A 24,743-nucleotide genomic window follows, 5' to 3' on the forward strand; every position below is an offset into this window, starting at 1 on the left:
GGATAACATCATTCTGTCATGCCTCCACCATGCATTTCCTATTCTAGGATTAGTGACACTCGACCACCCACAACCTTTGCCTTCCTTTCCCCACCAATTGGTCCCGTCTTCTATTCTGTCCCAGGTCAGTTCCCTATTTTGCTTCTACCATTTGACCCAAAGGTTCCTTTGATATCTTGATCTTACTAGGAAGGAACAATTTATTCTGAGAGGTGGCCCATCCCACATGTCCACTGCCATTGATACTGGATTAACTTTTATGTTTTCAGCACGATCCCCTGTCCATGGCAAAACCCTCATACTCACTCTTTTGTAATCAAAACTATCCCGTATTTTGACCAAACATGTATATTTTCTCGTATCGTTTGTGGTTACCTTGGTAAGATTCAGTACCGTGTTTCCTTGTTGTTTATCCTGATCCCAACCGACTCCTATCTTGCCTCGGCTTCTTTCAGCCCCCCGTTGCCATATTGCAATAACTTCACCGGCCTCAACTTTCTGGCTGTCAAAGATAACACAAGTTAATTGAACATCCATCTCTTCTATGACTGTAACCTTTGTTTCTTCAACCTGTACAAGAGTAGACCCTTGAACGGGTAATAGTCTCATGATCACTAGCAGTAATATAATTAAGAAGGCAGCTTTGCACGGAAGATCATCCGGGTTGGAGACACTATCTGGGTTTCTCACTGGAACGGTGCCTTCTTTACTCTGGTGTAATGGATCCAAGCATCTATCTCCTGGACCTTCACCGCTGTGTAGGTCGTCATCATCACCTGGTGGGGTCCGCTCCATGATTCCCGTAGCGGATCTGTGATCCACTTCTTGACGTACACCTGGTCCCCAGGCTGGATGTCGTGGACAGAATTCTCCAGCGTGAGCGGTCTATTCCACTGTAACGAATTTCTTAAAGAATTCAAGATCTTATTAAGTGACATAACATACTCTGCAATCGCCTGGTCCCCACTCACATGTACCTCCCCTTTTAATATAGTTGCATGATATGGTTTGCCATATAATATCTCATATGGACTTACGCCTACCTTTTCCCTTGGTTTAATTCGAATCCTGAGTAGGGCCAAAGGCAAAGCTTGAGGCCAGTGCAGTTTAGCTTCCTGGCAATTCTTTTTGATTTGTCCTTTCAGGGTTTGATTCATCCTTTCCACCTGCCCACTAGACTGAGGTCTCCAGGGGGTATGCAAATTCCAGGTTATATCTAACATTCGTGCTAATTCCTGCACTACCCCGGCTATAAAATGTGGACCCCTATCTGATGACAATCCTAAAGGTACTCCAGATCTTGGTATTATTTCTTTTAACAAGGTTTTTACCACCTCCTTAGCCTGATTAGTTCTACATGGAAAAGCTTCCGGCCACCCTGAGAACGTACATACGTACACTAACAAGTATCTGTATCCCTGTGCCCTAGGCAATTCAGAAAAATCAACTTGCCAGTAATCTCCTGGTTGTGGCCCGACTTGCAACTTTCTCATTTGTATTTGTCTCCTAACTACTGGATTATTTTTCAAACATACTGGGCACATTGCATTAACTCTTTTTGCCATTGTTAACATCTGATTAGAGATTATCTCATTCTTCAAAAATTTTACCAATACTTCTGCCCCCCAATGACATTTATTATGTTCTGATTCCAAAATAAATTTCATTATGCGGGTAGGTACCACTATTTGTCCCATTGGTGTAACGTACCACCCAAGTTGATTCTTCTGTGCCCCTAGCAAGTTTATTAGTTTTCCATCTTCTATTGAATATTTGGGCTCCTGATTCAGGTATGGGGTAGCCGGATTTGTTCTTACCGGTACCAATGCCATTTGAGTCCATACTTCCCGTGCCACTTGCCGAGCTGTAACATCAGCAAATCGATTTCCTCTGTAAACGTCTCCTTCCGCAGTCTGATGTCCCATGCATTACTGCAACTGCTTTGGGACTGTGTACCGCATCCAGTAGCTGTAGCACTTCTTCCCGGTGCTTGATGTTGGTTCCCTGAGAATTCAAAAGCCCCCTTTCCTTCCATAACGCCCCATGTACATGAACCACACCAAAGGCATATTTAGAATCTGTCCAGATATTAACCCTTTTGTCCTTGCCCAAATACAGGGCTCTGGTGAGTCCAATCACCTCTGCCTTCTGGGCCGAAGTTCCAGGTAACAAAGCCTTTGCCTCTATTACCCGATCCAATGTTACCACTGCATACCCGGCATAGCGAGTCCCATTCTCGACAAAACTGGATCCATCAGTGTATAGTTCCCATTCAGGTTCTTCCAATGGTTCATCCTTTAGGTCGGGTCTGCTGGCATATACTTGTTCAATTACCTCTACGCAATCATGCACCAGTCCCCCAGCTTCCTGGTCACTGCGTAAAAACTCTGCTGGATTAACATGATTAGTAGTCCTTATTTCAATATCATCCTGTTCTCTCAGGATGGCCTGGTATTGCAACATTCGACTGGATGATAGCCAGTGACCCCCCTTTTGCTCCAAAATGGCCATGACCATATGGGGAACAAACACTTTCATTTTTGCCCCAAAGTCAATTTCCGGGCCTCTTGAATAAGAATTATTGTTGCCGCCACGGCTCGTAAACACGAGGGCCACCCGGAACTTACCGAATCCAGTTGTTTAGAGAAGTATCCCACTGGCCTCTTCCAGGATCCCACCTTCTGGGTGAGGACCCCCAATGCCAGTTTTTGCCTCTCATTCACGTACAACTGGAATTCCTTGGTCACGTCAGGGAGTCCTAGGGCTGGGGCCTCTTTTAGTGCCTGCTTCAATTCCTGGAAGGCCTTCTTTTGCTGTGTTGTCCACTCCAACCGATGCTGCTTCAAGGCCTCATAAAGTGGCTTGGCTAGGAGACCGAAATTCATGATCCACAGTCGACACCATCCCACCATTCCTAGAAAAGATGTCAATTCCTGATGGTTACGAGGCAAAGGAATAGCACATATTGCCTCTATTCGGTTTACTCCCAAACGTCTCTGCCCTTGTGTGATCTCACAACCGAGGTAAATAACGCTATTTTTGACCAATTGAGCTTTTTCCTTAGAAACCCGATACCCTGCTTGGCCAAGCATGTTGAGTAATTTAATTGTTAATTCCACGCACATTTCCCTTTCCTTAGTAGCCAGAAAAATGTCGTCCACGTACTGCAGGACTACATACAAGGATGGGGATATTGTTACCTGGGTTATCTTCCATTCCTCCAGCTCCTTGGCCAGTTGGTTTCCAAAAATAGTAGGGGAGCATTTAAATCCCTGTGGGAGTCTCGTCCACATAAGCTGCTTCTTTCTCCCAAAATCAGGATTCTCCCACTCGAAGGCAAAATATTTCCTACTCTCTACTGCCAGTGGGATGCAGAAGAAGGCATATTTAAGGTCAATCACTGAGAACCATTTAAACTCCTCTGATACAGATGTTAACAAAGTATAAGGATTAGCAACAACTGGATGTATCTCTTTCACTATTTATTAATAGCCCTTAAGTCCTGTACCAAACGGTACTTACCATTAGGTTTCTTTACTGGAAAAATTGGAGTATTATACTCCGATTCACATTCCTGTAATATTCCTTGAGCCAAAAATTGTTTAATTAACGGGGCTACTCCCCTCCTTGCCTCAAGCTTCAAGGGGTATTACTTTATCCTCACTGGTCGGGCCCCTTCCTTTGGTTCCACTTTTACTGGCTGCGCAGCTTTAGATTTTCCGGGGACCCCTGACTCCCATACCCAGGGTACTACAGCCTGCTCAATTTCTTCTGGAATAGGAGAGGCATCCACTTCCTTGATTACAAAAATGCCTGCTATTTGTTCCTCAGGTATTTCCAATTTCACCCTTCCCCCTTCAAATATTATTTTCACACTAAGTCGGGACAACAGATCTCTGCCAAGAAGGGGTGTGGGGCAGTTTGGCATATACAAAAATTGGTGATCTAATTCCTTCCCCCCAAACCTAAGATTTAAAGGTTGTAAAAATGGTTGTTCCTCTAGCTTCCCTGTTGCCCCCACCACCTGTACCGTTGTGTCACTCAAAGGTCCCAATCGTCTATTGAGTACAGAATAAGTAGCTCCAGTGTCTACCATAAATTCTTGATCCTTTCCATCTATTTCTAAAACTACCCTTAAATCCTTTTCTAGTCAGCTTTGATTCTGATAGTTTCCCAAAACTAGTGCTTGAGCAACTTCTGCTGGTCCTCCCGTGAATCCTCCCACAGGGGCATTTCCCATTGGGGCTGTCCTTAATCCCATGTTTCCCATGCCCATACCTCCTCTAACCGGGCGTTCATTTTTCCAGTGTCCCAATTGTCGGCAAAACGCACACTGGTTTGGATCCAACCTCCCCATGTTAAGTGCAAACCCAAATCCTCCCCGACCTCTTGGCAACCCCCTCTGTCCGTGATTAGTTCCTCCCCGACCTCGACCCCTAATGGGTCTTCCTCCTGCCCCTGCCTGTTGCATTACAGCCAGAATACTAGCTTGTTGTCTTTTTGCAGTTTCTTTTTCCCTGTTGTTGTATACCTTCTTTTCACCATCACCACCATCACTATCACTCTCACTAGATCTCGTTTTTATAGCTATATCCGCAGGGGGAGCAGGGGGCACATTAGGAGCAACCGGAACCCTCGGAGGTGCTATACAATAAGACAAATCTTCCTTGACTGAAGGATACAAATTACGCTCCTGTCTTTCTTTACATCCCACACACTCCCTTTCATCATTCACTTCTAAAACCAAAATACCACATTCCTTTTGCCATTCCTCTTTCCTATATAAAACGAAAAACAAATCCAAATATGGTATTTCATCCCATTTCTCATTCCTCCTTAAAAATTGCATCAAAGATTCCATTATCCCCAATTCCAGTGTACCATTCACCGGCCATCCCGCTTCCCCAATCTCATATTCAGGCCACCAATGATTACAATAATCTATCATTTTACTTTTATCCAATTCTTGATAATACCCTTCACTTTTCCACCGTTTCAATATACAACCTAATGGTGTATTTCCAGGTATTTTACCATTGGCTTGCACTAAGGTTTTAAAAGTTTTAAAAGACATCATATTACAACGTTTAATTCCACTATTAATCCCAATAAACCAATATACCTTAAACCAATATACCTTCTCGCCGTCCTTCCCTAAAACAAACAGGAGGCGAGTTCCGGTCCTGCGTCCTTAGACGTCTTATGGCCGGAGCCTAGGCTTTTTTACCAACCACCAAATCCAAATCCAATTATCACCTTTTTCCAATATAAAGCACCTTCGGGCTTACCTTAATGCAGTTTGTCCGACAGGCGCGGGGGGTCGGGCACGACCGATGACTCCCCGAGAAGTGCTCGGTGCCGGCTTGGAGTGGATCGGGACGCGAACCGCCCCAGCAGCCCTCGGAGTCCTGCCGCGGTCGCCAGAAAACTGTTGCCCGATTGATAAATGACACAAAACTCGGATAAGTTTTGTGGGTGCTTTATTAAGGGCCCGGGGAACTGGGGGACTCACGTCCCTAAAGTCCGAGCCCCCAAATTCACGTATGGGTGCTTCCCTCTTATACATGCGATTCACAACAAAGTCTCCAAGGAACAGTTTCCCCGTTCCCCTTGCCTAGCCTCCAAGGAACAGTTCCCCGTTCCCCTTGCCTGGTCACAGACCCCTTGTGATACATTCCTTGGTTCACAAACAAGATCATTAATCCTCTGCTTATCTTATTCTAAGAGCATTGTATGCTGCCTCTAGACAGGTTAGCATTCTTACTTTCCTGCACTAGTTTAATTATTTATTAAATCCCTAAGACTACCTGCTAGGTTACACACAAAACTCAACACACTTTTCAACGGCTACAAAACTGCTTTTTAACAAACCAGTTCACACACAACTCACTATAATTAAATATTTTGCTAAATTTCATTTCTTTTCCAACAGAAGGTGGTGTCTAACTGGGCGCGGGGCGCTGGGAGACACTGCTGTGTGGGTTACGAGTCCCAGGGGTTGTCGGTGTCGCTTCCCTGGCAGCGCGTTCCCCGGTGCTGGGCAGCCTTGCCCAGAGACGATGGCTCCTGTCGGCCGTGCAGCCTCTGCGTGCTCTTCGTCTCTCAGGCGGGAGGCTGCCAAGCACTGGAGAAGGGGAGACTGCAGAAAGCCCTTGTAAGGCAGTGGCGACGCCTTGAGACCCATTAGGATGAAGAGTGTGTGGTCTTTGCACGTATTTTTTCCACCTGCTCTGTACTGCGAATACCATGGGTTTTGGACGTATTTAGACCAGCAGGAATCGTCGGACCATTTTCTTACGGCTCCATGCTAGCCTTGAAAATCTTCAGTAGTGTAGCGCATGAGTCACGTATTAGGTGTTAATTGAATCTTCAGAGATAGTAGTTAAATCCTCGTTAAGGGTTCATGTACCTTCTCTTCCGCAGGTATATGGTTTGTAATATTGCGTTGCCATTATGTACTTTGTACTCCTCCTTTTGTGGTAGTATTTCAGCTCTCTGTGTTTGGCACAGTTCAGGAATAGGAAATTCATCAAATGATTCCTTATAAATTTAGGGTGTTAACTTGAGTTTGCATGGATGAGTTTGGTCTCTTCCCGTAGTTACTATTGCAGTAGTCATTCTGGATGCACATGGTGAAAGATGTCTAATGCAGTTAGGAAAAAAACCCGAACACTGGGGATGATTTGATACGAGTTGAACTCCAGAAAGTTACTGCATTATCTGTTTTCTGTCTTCTTTTTGATGCATAAAATAAAATGAGATCATGGTAAGTTTATTTAAAAAGTTATTATTCTGATGCTGGATTTTATTCTGCACAGTCACTGATTTTAAAGAAAGTTCTGAGTACTCTGGCTGGTGGGAATGTCTTTCATCATGTTTCACTGAAATGTTACGAGACTTTCTTACAAAATGGTATTTCATGATTGAGTCTAAAGGAGGTAATTTTATCTGTTTAATAAAGTAATGAAATGTTTCTAAGCAAGTTCTTTTTTTTTTTAAGGTAATATAGTGTTTTAAAATTCAAAAACTTGCTGTGCTTTCCAGGACATACACTGTCTGTGAAGTACATCCAGGGCCCAACCTGAACGTGGTTGTTGGTGCTAATGGCACAGGCAAGTCAAGTATTGTTTGTGCCATCTGCCTGGGACTGGCTGGAAAACCTGCTTTCTTAGGGCGAGCTGATAAGGTAATTATGAGCTTTTGTAATTTTCATAGTTAAGGTGAATTTCATTCAGAGCACTGTCTAGCAGAGGATGGGGGAAAGACTCTCTTCCTTGATTTACTTTGCTTTTATAAAAAGTGAGGCATCTGAATTGAAGAGTAACCTGGTCCAGAGACAAAGGGGAGTTATTTTAATTAACTACTAGCTGTCTTGTATAAATTATGAAATGAAAACATCTAAATTGTAGGGCAGTCTGAGTTGACTAGAGATTTTATTTGAAGATGACTAAGCATACACGGTGGGGTAGAAAAATGCCACTTAATGGCTTAAACATTTGATAAGAAATACCAACTAAAGGAGGAATAGACAAAGTCTAATGTAAATTTCAAAATACGTAGTACCTCTAGAAATAACATACTAATGCATCTTGAAAATTCATATGAAAGCATAGAGGCACTGATCTTTGATTTAAATGGAATTTGGATTGTTCTACTCTGTTTTCACTTTTTACTGTCAAGATAAGCATTGATTCTGTAGTAGGAAGGTAATATCTTGACATTTTCAAATTTTTGCACTTGCTTTCTTGGATATTCTCGTTGGATGCAATTTCTCTGAGTAGGTTTGGAGCAATGAATCTGGGTGCCTGAATGATTGCACACATTCTCTTGAAGCTGCTCAGTCATAAACAAATGGGAACATGGGAATTGACTGGATGGCAATATTGTGTGTTGGTATTTCTCATGATGTGTTTTCATACTAGTAGAGTTGTCGGTTCTAGTACAGGTACTCAGCACTGTCTTTTCTCTTGTCTTTGTTCCCCAAATTCACAAGAACGTCTTCCTGTCTGTGGATCTGCTGATTATAATTTGTTCAGTTTTGGAGGCTCAAGTTGATCAGAAATTGTGTGGAGGAGGTTCTAATGCTGATTGTGGAGGATAGTAGTGTCTTCCTTTATTTTTAGTTATTGCTTTATTTTGCTTTTAATTGTGAGTTTTCAATAAACTACATTGTTAAGTAGCTCCATTATACAAATGTGTATTCTTGTAAGATAATACATTTTATTTTGAAATAACAACTTGTAATTTAATTTTGTAGGTTGGTCTGTTTGTGAAGCAGGGGTGCATGAAAGGCATAGTGGAAATTGAACTGTAAGTAGTAAAACTCTTTCCTCATGTGCTTTTAATTGGATCATTTCCCCACACAGTAATTCACAAACTTGTGAGAAAAAAATTTGTTGTGCAGAGGTTTGTCTTTAGGCTTAATTTGTCCTTTTTTGATTTCCACAGACTTCAGAACATAAAGTTATTTAGTTATCACACAAGAAATAAGCAGTGATGGATACTCTTGATCTTGCTTTCTGAAGCATTTCACCTTGTCTTGATGTACAAATAATGCATAGAAAAAGATAGTTCTGTATGGTGTGTTTACCTTTTGATTACATTTAAGGTTCTGATGATTTTGTCATTCCTGCCATCACTATGTGGTGATTGGAATTCTTTTCATTAAAGAAAAAGGACAAAAGCCTAAGTTTTAAAACAGATTGTTCTGTCTTCACTTTCTTATACTGATATTGCTGGAAGGAGGGGCTTGCCTACATTCTCACTGAAAACATCACATACAGATGGAAGTAAAAGAAAAGATCTGACTAATTCCATGTAATACAGTCTTGTAGGTAAGCTGTGGCAAAACAGAGCAACTCGAAATCTTTTGAACTTAAAATTTTATTAGTAGCTTATGCATAGGGCAATGCATCTTTTTTTGTGGATGGTATGGCACAGGTGATTTTAACAAGCCTTAGCCTAGTCTGTTGCCCTGAATGAAAGAGAAAATAGAGATAGTGACCTGATTCATAGCCTGTGTTAATTTGCATAACAATTGGCCACCCTGATCAGAATTTTAGAGAAAATTTATTTTCTCTAAAAAGAAAATTTTACTGAGACAAAAAAAAAACCTGCAGCAGGCCTTAGAAAAATTTTTGTCTGTCCATTTTGGTTATTGTGGGAATGATCAAGTAAGAACTTCTTTAGTGTTTGGCCAGACAAGATGTATTCAGGAGATAGGATGTCTTTCAAGTAGATGGTGCAGTTGTTTTAACATAAATATATTCCAATGTTACTTGAAAATCCAGAGAGAATCTTGCAATGTGTGAAGATTCTGTGTTTCATAGCTCATTAGACCTAGCATGTCGTGGTTGCAGTGTAGTTGAGTCCTTTGTCTGATTGGTAGAAAATGTTTGAATGCAACATGTAGGATGGGAGACGATGCTGAAGATTGCTTTATTGACAGGAACTAAAAATTGAAGTTCTGTAGGCGTGTGTTGCCTTTGTTGAATTTGGCACTTGAAATGTAGCTACACCCAAGTTATGATAGTAAAATGATTTTATTTTAATGAAAGGAAGGAGCATGGCTTTGTAGGTCTTTGGAATGAAGCCTCATAAATTAAAATGAGGTGATGCAGGAAGTAGTAGTTCAGTAATCAAGAAATAGGATTATGTCCCTATGGTGCTTAGTCCAAACACTGGCAGCAGATGTGTACTCACTTCATTCTTAAATGTCCTGAGGTACATGGTCACTCTGCAAGTCTATATTCCCTATCCTTAAGAGTGTGCTTAACAGGCACTAGGCAATTTTTAAATCAAAATGGTAAACCAAAATTCCAGGAGTTTGACTTAGTTGTTATTGCTACATCTTGACCAGACTAAATTTTTGAAAATAGGTATGGAGCTAGAAAACTAAATGAAAACTAATGTATCTTCTGTGGTTTTTAAAAGCAGAAAATGAAAATAAGTATTTTTGTGTTGTATGCTATTTTTTTCTCTAATTGAGTATATATACACAGCTTACTGATATATTTCTGTGTACTAATACTTAAAGATGTACTGTACCTCCTTCACACCAATTTTAAAACTTATTATCGTCACACAGATTATGCTTTTAAGAAACTGTTCATATTTGTAATGACTTTTAAGTATTTCATACATTCAGCATGAGCATCTCATTTATGTAAGTAACTTCTGAGTTAAGATTTGCAGATATTCTTGATGTTTCCTATGTGAGTTTAGTTCATCACTGAAGTACTGGATATTTTCTGAGTCATGAAAATAGGAATCTGATGCTACTGTCCAGTTAATTTATATTAAATACTTAGCTATCTCTAAATTTTAACAATACTTTGACACTGGGTAACCTTTAAAGGTGGAACACTTTTCAGATGTTCTTGTGTAAACACTTCTTTCTATTAATCAGGTTTGTGTAACACCTGATTTTGTATTAATCAGGAAGTGTAAACACTTCTTTCTATTAATCAGGTTTAAGTCACCAGAAAATATTCTTATCACACGTGAGATTTATGTAGTGAACAACGCATCAGTGTGGTTTATCAACAGAAAACCAGCAACCCTGAAAACAGTAGAAGAACAAATTGCAGCCTTAAACATCCAGGTGGACAATTTGTGCCAGTTTCTTCCTCAGGTATGAATCAGTTTTGAAAGATGGTGTGTGCAAATGGAGTGCTGTGGTTTGAGAAGATTTTGTTGCTGGTTAGCTTTAGCAGCACTGTGCCTAGTTCAGTGGGACAGCACAAAGAACAAGAGGGTTGAGGCAGCCATGCTGGTGTGATGGTGAAAGAAAAGAGGATCTGTGTGACCTTTAAAGCTCACTAATTGGACAATTTTGTACATGTTGACTCTGAAAGGAGAGATGCTGATGTTCCCTGTCTTCATGTTCAAGTAGCAGCGCTTGCTAATACAGCCTTTCTGGTAATGTCAGCACTTTGTTGAGCATAGGGTTGAATGATGTATAGGATTGAACTATTTAAGAGTAAAATCATTCTAATGGAAAGTAAGTCTTAAAGGAGAGAGATTAAAGAATACTACTGGCATTTTCTGTATTTGAATGCATGTTTAAGCAGGTCAGGATTCATGTGTAGAAAGGTAGGTTGCTTCACACTGCACCCTAATGTTGTGACAGATTCCTTCCCAGTTCATGGGGATCATCAGGAATGATAGTGAAAGGAAACCTTATCAGAGCCTATTCATGGAGTTATTGTTGAATTCAAGAAGACAGAAGAGCATTAAAGTTTAGAAAGCTAATACTGCAGAAATAAAAATATGCCAGCTGACGTATCGTTCATTTTCACGTGTGTACAGTATTTGTTTGGAACTTCCAGCATACTCTGGTAAAACACCTTTCTCTTTAAAAGAACTTTTTCTCTTTAGTACAGTTAGTTCAGTCAATATTACAGTGTTGATAGTTCTGGTTTATTTGTTCTCTCCCAGTGTACCAACAGCAAGCACACTTCTTGCATCAGTCTCAGTTTTGAGCAACTCTGCTCAACAGAGTATTTCAGTATTTCAACAGAAATACTTAAATAGCCTTGTCTGCCAGCTTTGATAATAACTTCTATGTGGCTTAACTTTCCTGTTAGTCCTAGTATTTATACTGCAAAAGATTTATACTGCAAGGCTGCTTCAACATCCTGAGAAGGAATTTTCTGGAAGGCTTGATGGCTACTCCATAAGATGGTCATTAACTATGACAGAGTTATTTAGCATAGAATAAATCCAGTATTACTGTATTGCACTGGTCTAACTAATCCTATATTTTTTATAACTTTTTAAAATTTTGTAGGACAAAGTTGGAGAATTTACAAGATTGAGTAAGACTGAGTTGCTCGAAGCCACTGAAAAGTCCATTGGTTCTCCGGAAATGTACCAGTTTCATTGCGAACTGAAAAATTTCAGAGAAAAGGAAAGAGAACTAGAGGTAAATATGTTCTTTAGAAAGCAGTGAATGTAGGAAAAAATCACCCTGACATGTAACAGAATTAGAAAGTGGTATTTATTTACCAAGTCTGTGGTGAGTTGATTTTACCAAATAATCTTCTTCTCTCAGAACTCATTCACTCTGACACTCACATGCTTGTAAGTACGAAGATGTGTGCAAACGGTCCAGACCCAAAAGATGAGAAATGCCTGTTGTCAAGTACTCCTTTCTTTGGGAATTTTGACTGGCAACAACTTTCCTAGACAAATATTTTTGTCTTCTATAGGTCATTGGCTTATGAATTAAAGCATAGTCCTTTGCTTTAGTGTTGCTCACTTCCTCGAAAACAGAGAGACAGACAAAAAGGAAAAGGTCTGGTGTTCCGGGAACAATGTCTGTCCTTAGCCATACAGGCCATTCTTTTAATCCTTTGTTCTTCTGTTCCTGTTGTTTTGGATGGTTCCCCTCCACTTAGTGCTGTACTAAAATGTCTCCTGTGATGGTAAATTTCTGCTTTAATGTGCAGGTGAGATGTAGAATATTTTCTGGGAACTGTTTAGATACTGTAAAACCTGAAATTATATATTACAGAACTTGTTCAGGGAAAAAACCACCTCATTGGAGAAAATGAAGCAGAGGGTTGAACGGTACAAGCAAGATGTTGAAAGATACCATGAATGCAAGCGCCATGTAGACTTAATAGAGATGCTTGAGAGGAAAAGGCCATGGGTGGTAAGTTTAATTTCCAGTGTCTTTCTCACTTAACCTGTTTTCTCTAAGATTGTGAAATTAGAAATAGGCCAAAAGTTGCTTTAGAAGAAGTGTGACTGGAGTATTTGAGTATCATTGCTTAATGCTTAGTGCAAGCAGGCCAGTTCTTGAAATTCTGTTCTTGGTCTAACTGTGATGTTTGGTTACATACCTAGCTGCATAGGTTGCTTCAAGTAGTTGTTCAGGCACCTGCACATTTTGGGAAAGCCAGTAGTGCAGGCCAAGAAGATTAGTACTCCTTTTATTCTGTGCAGAGGCAACTGGTTTAAGCTCTAGACAGGTCTGCTTGCTTCTTCAGCTGTAACTTTTTTACAGGTTTTTTGTTAAAGTTTTTTAGCAGTTATATTCCTCTTAATTTATTAGTTGAAGTTTAGTGTGCATGACAGACATGTCACTGAATTTAAGTTGCCAATCTCAAAAATATTAGCATTTGAGCAGAAAAATATTTAAACACATTTGAAAGAACCTAGAGTAAAGAGCAGGTCATTTAAACAAATCAAAGTAAGTATTTCTGAGGAGCACTTTAATACTACCTTAGTTTAGTGTTGAATGATCAATCAGATGAAATGATTCTAAACAGCTCATACTGATGGAGATTTCACTTTACTGAAACAATATGTTGTTTGCCTTGTTTGCAAGCTTAATTATATTATATATAAGTATAGAGTTAATGAAATGCAGATATAGAACTTCCAGAAAACTGGATTTACTGCTCATGAAGAATGCAGAACTCTTACTTTTGCAATTTTGCATATAATGAAGCCTCATATGGCTATGCAAAGAGCATTATGGCCTTTGCATCTTGAGCAACTGGGATTCCCATCACTGCCTTCAAATCATCTTGCTAACAGCTGGGAGATTTAGGAGTAGCAGTTTAAATAGATGGATGGTGGTAGGTATTAAGGAAGTAGGATATACCTTCTGTGATGTCAGTACTTTTTGAATGGTAGGATTTTTTCTACTACATGTGTTAGCCTGGTGTTGCATAATAAATGTAGAATGATGCTGATTGTTCTCTGCTGTAAGATACTTGCTTATACAGAGCTCTAAAGGCTTGCTGGACACTGATAAAGGAAGACTAAGCTAATGATTTTATCTGCTGTCAATTAAGTTGCCTTCCACAAACTAGAGAACATTGCTATTAGTTATGCCATACTTAAGCAAGTTTAGTCAGACTTTGATTAAACACCTTATTTCCACTGCTGTCTTCTAGACAGTTTATATTGCTCAGTATGTTAAAGGCTCTTAGTGGTTGCACTCAGTTCACTGTAACTTTTTAACCCCCGAATCCATGGAAACAACAGTGTGCTTTGACACCTTGGTGGAGTTCTGATTGACAGTACAGAATCAGTAGTGTATATTAGATTGACGAAAAAGAGAAGAAAACTTAAGGTAAAAGTGCCCTTTAGAGATGCTGAGAGCAGTGACTATAGGGAAATTCTGATAAATTTTAACACAAGATCTTTCATGTACTTAATTTACATTTGAAATCGAAGGGCATTGATGTAATTGTTTTACTAGGTAGAGGATATCTGAATTACAGGCTATAATAAAATTTCACATTCTGTTGCTGTTTTGTGATTTGTTAAACTGTGACAGAATTTTTAGTTTTCTCTTACATTGCAAAAATACCAACCTCTTTCTAAGAGAAGAATTGCATTGTTCTGCAAGAGCATGAGGAGTTTTTTTTTGTTTTGACCTAGCACTGTTTAGTCCTTAGAATAAATTGATGAGTTTGCGTTTTAAAATGGGGTTTACTGAAATTGAGAATAGTATGGGAGTTTATTCATCCTTCTGTTGTAGTAAAGACTCATTAGCTTTACTAAACTATTTAGCTGCTATTTTCTTCTCTGGATTTAAACCAGCTTCTAGGGATTGGAAGTCAATTGTAATTAATATACTAGAAGAGTAAGATGCCCATCAGTAGATAGAAATGTAGAGGAACAATGTCTGCGAGGTGTCAGTATCAGGTGGCTGCTTCAAATCTGAAGTGGTGATTTGATGTGAAGATATTTCATTTGCTCCGTCCTCCCCTAAATGCAGATTTCAACTTGAATACTAAACACACCTACCTGTTGAATTTACCTTTGTAACCAAGCAGAATAGCTACACCTGAAGTTTTAAGTCAGCTGGAAGGCAGATGTATAAACACTGCATGATGTTGTGAAATAGAGAAACAGACAGCCTGGAAATATGATAACTCAAATATGACATTAGACTGTTTTTTAATCACAGAGGAAAAGAGAAGTCTGGTGATGAACTTTTTCATGTTCTGATCACTGTTGAAGTGCATTTTAATTCTGAAGACTCTACTGCTTTTTACCTGAGGAAGATTTTTTTGTCAAGTGATTATTTTTTTCTAGACAGTGACAACTGTTTCTATATAGAGAGAATTTTACACCATTTTCACATATAACTATGTCTAATAAGTTTTTGAACATATACTTTAGGTTCCATAGAACTCCGTAGTTCCTAGAATCATGTCATGTAGTTTTGAAAATGTGTTTTGGTCGAGCTACGTCCATTCTTCTTTTCCTCTCCTCATGTTTACAATTAAGAAAAACATTGGTTTAAGATGCAGACATCTCTTGAGAAAGCTGGAATGCTTCCAGAGTTCTGCAGGTCTTTAGTGGAGTGCATAATTACAAGCATCAGAGTTACTTGAGTACAGATACACAAGATCTCTGTATTTTGATTGAGTCAGAATTTCTTAAAATATTAAAAGAATTTGCTGTGTAAAAATTATGTCATGACAGTTCTGTGGAACTTGCTCATACTTTGTATTTGTGGAATCTGAAATGTAATTGTACATGTGTGCATTTGCTTTAATCTTGAAATAAAATGCCTTATTTGGAGCAGAGCTGAATTTTAAGCTTAATCTTTCAGATAAGTGAAAATATAATCCTTTTATCTCTGTAAGTTTGTAGCACTGGCTACTGACTGTACTTTGCAGAATTGCGGCAGCTTTCATCAAATACCTTTTGACGTTATGAAAAAGATACTGTCAAGAAAGACCTTGGATTTTGTAGCCTAGGTTGATTTATCTGTGATTCATCAGGTTAGTTAAGTAGCTATGAAAAAGTGGTAGCACATAAAGCCAATTCACCTGTTAAAATTAACTTCCAGGTGGTCTTCATGTAAAATTATTATTGCCATTACTGTTACTGTTGTAATATTAACCTCCAGGGCTTGGGATAACTAGGCATATGTTCTGAATTAGGGGCAAAGTCAAGCAGCCTTCCCTTCCTCTGTCCCCCTGCATAACTGAATCTACTCCTCTCTCTGGACCTCTGAACATCTTACTTTTTTTCCTCATGAAGCTTTCATGGAATGTATGGTTCTCTTATGTTTCTTAGTTTGGAGGGGCTGGGGAGAGGTTCCCCTTCTTTTTGTTTCTTCCTTTTTTGATGTTTTTTTCTCTCCAGAGAGTATAACACACACAGAAAAATCACTAATAATGACTCCTTTAGCTTAAACTACTTTCTCTACAAAATTCCCATCTTCTTGAAGTGGAGGTTCTTGGTCACCCTACTGCTTACCATCTCTTTTCTCTCATGAATGTATCTTGAGTTAAACTTCCTGGATAGCAATGGCTTTGTTGTTTGTGGTGTGTGGTGGAGTTTTTTTCCCCAAAAGTATTTTGTTTCCCCAAAACTCTCCCCTTGGTTTACTTCAGCAGTGGCTGTGTCTGTTAATTGCTCTGACAATCTGTCCAGCTCGTTTTCTTTTCTTTCTCCCAAAAGTGTCTGTCGGAAGTGAAGGGAGACAAGCACATCCTATTGATGATCATTGGTCTCAGGTTTATTGATCCAGCTTACATACTTTTATAATTGTGTTAATTAAGCTCATACATATTGCAAAAGCTAAGCTCATCATTGGTTACAGATTACATGTCAACCCCTCCTTTGTGGCTACGTTCTCAAAATACTTGTGGTTTTCTTGTTGAGGCTAATACTTGTTTTTACATCCTGCTGTTGACTACATTCAAGGGCACCATGTTTTTCACTGTGTTTTTCTTGTTATTTGCTCAAGGACGCAGTGTTGTTGTTTTTCTCGTAAGGAAAAAGGCTGAGAACTTACTGCTTACAGCTGCTTTTTACTGCTTAACCAGCTGTATATGATCATGGCCTTTTTTCCTCAAGCCACGTCTGCACAAAACTCTCCACAAGTGTATGTGGTTATTTGCTCCTTGGCTTTTAGACTCCTGTGTAAGTAGTCTCAAACTATGAACAGAGAGGGGCTAAGGGGTTTTTTCCATGATCCCAGATGAACTTGGAGACAAGGTAATTGCAGACAAATGGGTTGTTTCTTCTAGTTGATTGCATATTATTTAAGAAGTATTAATAATGTGTCCTTGTTCATTGGGGACTGAATGATCCCTATAACTATTTGTCATTTGAACTAGTAACAGTATTAATTAAATAGTTGCTGTAATGCTAGTTTCTGAAAGATATTTTTCTAAAACTCATGAACAGTTAAATAAAACCTTTGGACAGTATAAAACTCTGCAATAGAATACAGCAGTTTTTAATTGTTTTACTTTCAACTCCTCCAAGGAATATGAAAATGTTCGTGAACAGCATGAAGAAGTGAAACAGTGCCGAAACCAAGTTAAGAAAGAACTGAAGTGTCTGAGAGAAATGCAGGCCCCATGGACAAGAAAAATTCAAGAAGCTGAAGAAAATTTAAACAATCTGGATATGAAAGCCAGAGATAATGTAGGTATTGAAGTTCTTGTTTAACATAGGTAATATTTCAGGTTCTCTCTGTTCAGCTTTGTAAAATGTAAAGTAATAACCTCTTTTTTCCTACTGTGTCATAATGATGTTTCAGCAGAAATTTTCCTGAAGCACCTGTGCCCGTGGTTCTTAGTGCCTTCTCTGTGTCTGTTCAAGGAATATATGCCTTAGTAAACCTTTAGTAGCAGTTCTTCAGTCTGCTCTTGGTTTTGTAAAAGCAAATCTTTAATGTACAATAAAGAGAAATTTTAAAATCTGCTAGGATATATTGTTTGTAGTTTCCCCAAGTTAAGTACTTCCATTAAATTAGATGCCTGTTTTCATCTGTCCTGTGGTTTGGGTTTGTGGGATGTTCACTCCTCTTTTCTTCTTGAAATATGGTTTATTTAAGGTAAATTACAACTTTGCTGGCCTAAAAGCATTCCTCTAATATTGAGCATAATTGCATAAGTAGGACTTCATTTTTTAATTAGACAGTAATCGTTCATTAGTTGTGAATATTTTTATGCATAAGGGATTTTAATGGTAAACCTATTTATATCTTACAGTTTATGTAACAGCTGCTCTTCCTGGGTTTATGAAAAAAATATCATTTCCATATGGAAAATAAGAGTACTGTAATTTCCTGCAGGATTTTGACTAGTATTTGCTATTCAGACTGCAGAAGTCACTGTGTGTATAAGCTGCACAAATTTGTAGTGGATAACCAAAGTTAAATGATCACATGAGAATGTTTGTTTGCTGCAGTGAGTTCTGTTTGCAGGATGGGGGTCTGAAACTTCAGTGGCATTTAATACACTGTGAGTTAATAAACTAGTTATGTGCTTTGTCAAAAAAAAAAAGCGCCAAAACACACACCCTTGCCCCAAATAAAAAACAAACCCAAAACCAGAGCAGAAAGACCAGGCAAAAAACTCCCAACAGATTGTTGTTCACAACATTGTTTTTGTTGTGATAAATGCTACACTAACATTAGGAAGTACTCAAGTCCCTCATAATTATAAGAAAATTCTTTGGTACAAGTAATTAGGTTTTGTCTCCTACGGTATTGCAAGAGTTTATTGTGCTGTGAGGCAAAATACCTCAGTGTTCCAAAATGTTGCAGTCTTACTGCTGTTGCCTTTTTTTGGTCTGGTTGGGCTTTTTGTTTTGAAGGTTTTTGTTGTTTAAGGGAAAATGTACTTTCTTAGAGAAAAGTTAACATCTGGAAAATTGAAGTTGATTTTCATAATGCAACAATGCCTTCATGCTTGTGAGTTGATAAACTTTGTTCTCATTGCTTGGTCTTACTGTGTTAGGTTTTACCCATATGTATCAAACTACTCTGTTTTTTTGGAACTGGGAGCAGTTCTACTTAATCATTGGTACCTCTGTTCTTGGAAGTATTGGGCTGTATTCACATCAAAGTAATCTTTTTTGTTAAAGGTTGTACTTTGTTTCTATAAGAAACCTAGGACAAACAGTGATCATTTTAGTTTTAACTTGCAGGGAGCTTGCTCAGCATAGGCACTTCCTACAAAGCAGTGGAAGAAAACCTGAGAGATGTTCGAGATGAATAATTTATACTCTTGAATCAGCATATTTTTCTTTTCAATCTAAACTTGTTGAGTAAAGCTTTCATATACTGTATATTCAAAAGGTTAACTGTGTGCTAATTAATTATTAATTAATGAATTAATAATAAGTAAATAATTTATGTCTGGAAATTGGATTAGGTACATTTGTTCTACAGTATTCCAGTAGCCAAAAATACAAGAAGAAGGAAAGAGGATAAATTGGAAATAAGTAATTTATAGAAGACTTAGTGAGATACTCTTAATACAACTTTCCAGTGATGAGTTACAATTTTGTATTTTATTCATAACTAATAATATTCTGTATATAGTAGTATACTATAACGCTTCCAAAGCTGTTTTTTCTGATGTTAAATGATATGTTCAAGTCTAGATTGAATGATTATAATTTTGTCTTGAGCTCAGAGTCCAGAATTGTGGAAAAAGATGTAAGGGAATGTATTATATATGTTGTTATGGCATTAGCTATTTGCAAGATACCAGGCAAGTTAAGAAGATCTGAGACACGTATTGCTGCTTTCTGGACTTTCATGAAGTACCTTTTTTTCAGCTGCTGAAATGCATTTCCCTCACACATACTTTGAGACTTGGGTTGTTGAAACGTCTTTGGAAAGGAGAATCAGTGCTGGTTGCACTGTTAGGAGATAGTTTTGATGTAGTATGAAAGTGCAAGACTTAAGTAGCTTATAATGGCTTTAAGCTGCTCTGTCATGATTAATTCCTCACCTTTTCATAGACTGCTTGAATTTTTTATAACTTAAAATTCTGTCTTTGTACAAATGCAGGCATTTGGCAAGAATTTCACAGGTGAATATTCTGTGAGCCAGAAGGAGTTGATTCGTTTCAATTTGCCATTAAAGGAAAGCAGTTTAATATTTAAGTCTGCTCTATTCTGGATACACAGACCTGTAGGGAATATAAATCTCTTCAGATCCTTTGCTTGAGGCTTATATCCATTATCAAATAACTTCAATTCTGACTGCTTCTTGAGATCTTTCTCTTAACATGAGGATATTTATATGAGAGCGGAAATAGCCACACTTTCATTTTGTCTTTCTTGAAGTTTGTTGGCAAAAAGCTGAGTATGGATTTGTAGTTTTGTCTGGAAGGAGCTGAACAGCAAAGAAAGGTGGAGTAATTCTGGGAATTACATTAATATATCCAGACATTGTATTACTTTTTCTCCTGTTTCTGTGTGTAAAAACCCTTTCAATTTCTGGATTAGAATAAAAATTTTTAGTAAGACTTGGTGGTTTGAGTGTGTCAAGTAGAATGTGGAAAAAAGAAACTGACCCATTTTATAGGAAAAGTTTGAAATGGTGTATTTTCAGAACAGTTTCTTCAGGCTCTTTAAAGGCATTTGAACAGAGTTAACTATGTAATGCAGTTTTCTAGCAATATTTAATGGTGTAAAGCAGTCTTTTTTGGTTATACAATGAAAATCATAAAGACAATTCTAGCTGTTTGTCTGTTCTGTAGATAGGTCTGTCTAGAAACATATAACTGAAAATACAGTGGTAACTGAAAAACAGAATCCCGGTTCCTTAGTAGTGCCCCAATTTTGAGAGCCTTCAGAACCATTTTGTGAACATTGTGTATCAGTTTCCTGGAGAGAGCTTCCTCTTCAGGCTGCCTCTGTGAACTCTTTGAAAAGAGCATCACAGAATCATTACTTCACAGCAGTCAGCTGCAAGACCCAGATGTATTTCTTCTGTGTTGGCTTCATGCAAACCGTCTGCACGAGTCTTAAAATTTGGGGGCTTTTTTGAGATTGGGGTAGAGAAAAAATTCTGCATAGTTTTATTTTCTCCTTTTTTTATGCATCTTGGTGTTTTCAGTATGACTTTTCATAGGAAGACATTTCTTCTGCTGGGAGTGCTGTGTTGGTTTCCATGTCTGCACTGGAATTTACTTGCAATCTTTCTATCCTTCTACAGTGTTCCAGTATTCTCTTCACAGTGCTTCAGCCTTGAGGGTTTAGGGAAGGAGAAATGCAGTTTTCAGAGAAAGGATAGTGTATTTCCCCTGTGTTCAGAACTCAGCTGTGTGAGTGCCTGGGCAACTTGACCTAATAAAATCATGCTCTGAGAAAGGATGGGACAGGGTAATGCCAAGAAATTCCTTTCAACCTATATTGTTCTTCTGCTTTATAGAAGCTGAGCATAGAGCAGAGACATGGATGCCTACACATGAGCCAACAAATTGTCGAGCTCAGTTGTGTAGGATCTAGCTCTAGCACAATGCAGTTCAGAGGTAGGATGACTTGGACAAAACCTGGTTTGGCCATCCTGTTCCTAGGAGCTTAAGCCTTGCTTGCTCTTTAGTATCACCTTTCTTTGCAAAATTTGTTTGGAGAAAGAGGCAAGAACATTTTATAGTTGTAGGCATCTGAATGTAACATTTTCATTGAAATCAGGGGTGGAGGTATTAATTTCAGATTAGGCGCTTCCTCTCTATGTCATGCCAAAATTTGCAGACCTATAGCAGAATGGTTGTGAACAGTACAGTATGAATGCTGTTATGCAAGTCTTGACAAATTGCTGAAATTATACATGCTACACATACAATTAAGAATAAGAAGTGGGTAAGGATGGCTTTGTCAGTAGTAAAATGGGGAGTAAATACTTAGTTATGCACATACAAGATGTTCTTAAAAATCTGACTACTTTTTACAAATATAACTGAATTTATTGACTGTAAATTTAAATATCTTGCTGTATGCAGACTGCTGAAATCAGAAATATTTCCCAGAAATGTAAAGAGAAACAAGATGCTTTGGAGATGAAAGATAAACAGGTAAGAGTCTTGCTGACTTTTCTTGGTGTTTGTTTTTGGTTTTTTTGTCTGCTCTTCTGTTAGCAGAGTGGCAAATTTCTATGAAGATGCTGCAAGTGCTTGTGCTCTTCCCTCCCTCTAGTACACAGTGTATCTTTAGAACTCTATCAGTCAAACGGGAATTACTAAGAGAGAGGTGTATACTGCATAAATTATGGTGCCTACTAAAATAGACAGTGTGTGTATATATTGATTGACAGAAACATATGCACACATGCCATTTGTGATAGGCTTTGAGAAGCTGCAGCCTCTATAGTGTGAGAAGTTACTCACACTGTAGAGGCTGTAGGTTACTGCTTCTAAGGATATACATATTGCATCTTGTAAAAGGAACATCCTTTCAAGGCTGTGAAACAGTCTTATCTATGCACTTGATCAAGAAATGCATAGTAAATGAAATGTATAAGGATGCAAAGTCTAATTTTCTAAGTAGTGTTTGGGCTATAGATTTTACTTAATCATAGACTAAACTTAAGACGTATTAAGCAACTGTTAGTCAGTTAATTAACCTTTAAGATTCTGCTTTTGTGAAAATGAAGGAACTTAAAAAATTGATTTATAGGCATGATTGTATTTTTGCTTATGTTCTTCAACTGCTGTAGTGCTACTGGAACTGTGTCATAGTGCTGTTGGAACTGTAACAGACTTTTGGGGTTTGAGTGCACAGTTATGTAGGCATTTAATAGCAGTTGCACAGGTATCCTAGGTATTTGTTGTAGGTTCTGTATACCAAACTCATTTCTTGTTCGAAATACTCCAAATTTTTAGATTGAAGAAATTAATCAGGCATTCAGAATGAAAAAAGATGAAGAAACAAACAGGAAGAAGAAAATACATCAAACTCAACAAATAATAGAAGAGTGGCAGAGTGAGCTGGAAACAATGGCAGTCTGTGAGAATCTTCAGCCACAAATTGATACTGTTAATACTGAGCTGAAAAAATTACAAGAAGAGAAAGCAAATATTGATAACGATGTTAGTGATCTAAGAGCAGAAAAAACCAACCAAGAGGCTGAAGAGAAAAGTAAGTTACTTAAGGTTTTTCTTTGTCAATTTATTTTATTATTTTAATGCATCTGCTTGTACAGAATCTCCTTGTCCTGCTGTAGTGAAATAATTCAAGGTGTTTACTTCAGCTGCTACTTGTAGTTGGCCTACATGTATAGCAGTCCTCTCTCTTGTTAACAGCTTTATTAAAAGTAACAACCACTTTCAAAATTAAGAATTAATTTTGAAGATGCAAAATTAAAAATTGACCTTGAAACTATCCTTCAAGGAATCAGTATTTCTGATATCTGAGTAAGGAGAGTACTTTGGCAGTTTGGAGGTTTGGGGGATTTTTTGGTTAAAATGAAGGTCTGTAGTTAGCAGATTGTGAAAAGCAATCCCAAACCTGATGGAGAAAGCAGTTTGCCTTGAAGAGACAATATTTTAGCTACTTCATATATTGTATGTGGTATGTTAGCTGCAGATGCTGCAGTTCTCCTTCTTAGATGAACTTTAATTCCAGAGTTTCTTTACATTAGTCCGGGATTTACAATTAGTCCTTTCTAATAAATGAAATAAAATTTAAAACCTGAAGCTTGACAGCTAGTGAAGGTGTTATATACATATTCCTCAGTGAATGTTGCTCATTTGCACATACCTGTCTGGCAATCCAAGAACCCTGGAATCCCAGAAGAAACTGAGATAGGGAGTCCAGGTGACCTAGGGAGGGAGACACTATATTTTATCTTGAGTAGCACAAAATTCCCAGGTTCTGATCTCTGTCTCTTCTGAATAGTAGATGCTTTCATACACAGTCTCTTGTCACACATTTTGTTTTTTGCTAGCATGAAGTAACAGATATTTCACATTACTAGTCCTACTGTCTCTTTCTTCTGGGGAAGTTTTTTGTTTTTGATACAGAAGTAGGACAAGTCTTGAAAAAACATACTTCCATGGCAAAATTCATGTTTTTTTACTGTGCTTACCATATTTTGTTTATCTTTGGATAAGTTTTTAATTCTATTTTAAGCTTTTATAGTTTTTTTATTTCTTCAGAAGTAGCAGCATCTCAATTCTGGAAAGAGAAACTTAGTTCTTTCCATTTACCAACAACCTTAGTTTTGGAGGAGTGTAGTCACTAGATACCAGAAAATGCTGGTTATAATGTGTACTTACTGTGGACTCTGTTTAAGACACTACCTTGAATTACAGGAATAATTGATCGCCTTGGACAACTAAATAATATAATGCATGTGAAGGAAGAGAAGCTTAAACAGAGGTTCCGAGACACGCACTCTGCTCTTATGTGGCTCAGAAACAACAAAGACAAGTTTAAAAAAAAAACTTGTGAACCCATGATGCTTGAAGTAAGAAGATTTACTTGCATGCCACTCTGTAAACGGTTAGATTATGTATGTCTTGCAAGGCTTCAAGAATGACTGGGAGACTTTTGAGACACGTCTTGGAATGTACTGCCAAGTACACGCAGGATATTCATAATTAGAATTCCATAGGCAATGTTGTAATTGAGTAAGGTGGGATGGCTCCTTTCCTCCACAAGAAGATGCCTGTAGCAGGCTTCCTCTGTGGTGCAACCAGTTATTATCCAATCTTACTACTTAAGTAGTTCTTAGTTGCTGCTTAAAAAAGCAGTTGCCAATTGAGTATCTGCCTTTACAGCGCAACCTGCTCAGCTGTGCTTACTTCCCTCTGTGATCTCGGAGTAGTTTTTTTGTTTGCTCTACCCAGCCATCTAGAGACACAGAAATCAGTTGCTGGTTTTGTTTTGTGTTTTGGTTTGGTTTGACAACTTAAGTATGATCTAGAAATAGCAGGGCTAAATTTTCAAAGAGGATATTACTTTTTTTAGTGCAATACATGCTTGCAATATATGCTCTATGTAATGTGAAG

At 38.2% G+C, this 24,743-nt stretch overlaps 1 protein-coding gene across 2 annotated transcripts in view; it reads left to right on the forward strand.

The window, feature by feature from the left end:
- Window positions 1-24,743, forward strand: part of SMC5 (structural maintenance of chromosomes 5) — a 49,800-nt gene that overhangs the window by 2,917 nt on the left and 22,140 nt on the right. For both annotated transcript variants that reach the window (XM_058043237.1, XM_058043238.1), the window contains exons 2-10: window positions 7,045-7,186; window positions 8,258-8,310; window positions 10,471-10,633; window positions 11,792-11,926; window positions 12,518-12,658; window positions 17,254-17,415; window positions 21,735-21,806; window positions 22,614-22,869; window positions 24,045-24,199. In XM_058043237.1, the coding sequence (XP_057899220.1) occupies window positions 7,045-7,186; window positions 8,258-8,310; window positions 10,471-10,633; window positions 11,792-11,926; window positions 12,518-12,658; window positions 17,254-17,415; window positions 21,735-21,806; window positions 22,614-22,869; window positions 24,045-24,199 (1,279 nt within the window). The remainder of the gene's footprint in view (window positions 1-7,044; window positions 7,187-8,257; window positions 8,311-10,470; window positions 10,634-11,791; window positions 11,927-12,517; window positions 12,659-17,253; window positions 17,416-21,734; window positions 21,807-22,613; window positions 22,870-24,044; window positions 24,200-24,743) is intronic.

Source organism: Melospiza georgiana, chromosome Z (genome assembly GCF_028018845.1).
Source record: "Melospiza georgiana isolate bMelGeo1 chromosome Z, bMelGeo1.pri, whole genome shotgun sequence".
NCBI lineage: Eukaryota > Metazoa > Chordata > Aves > Passeriformes > Passerellidae > Melospiza > Melospiza georgiana.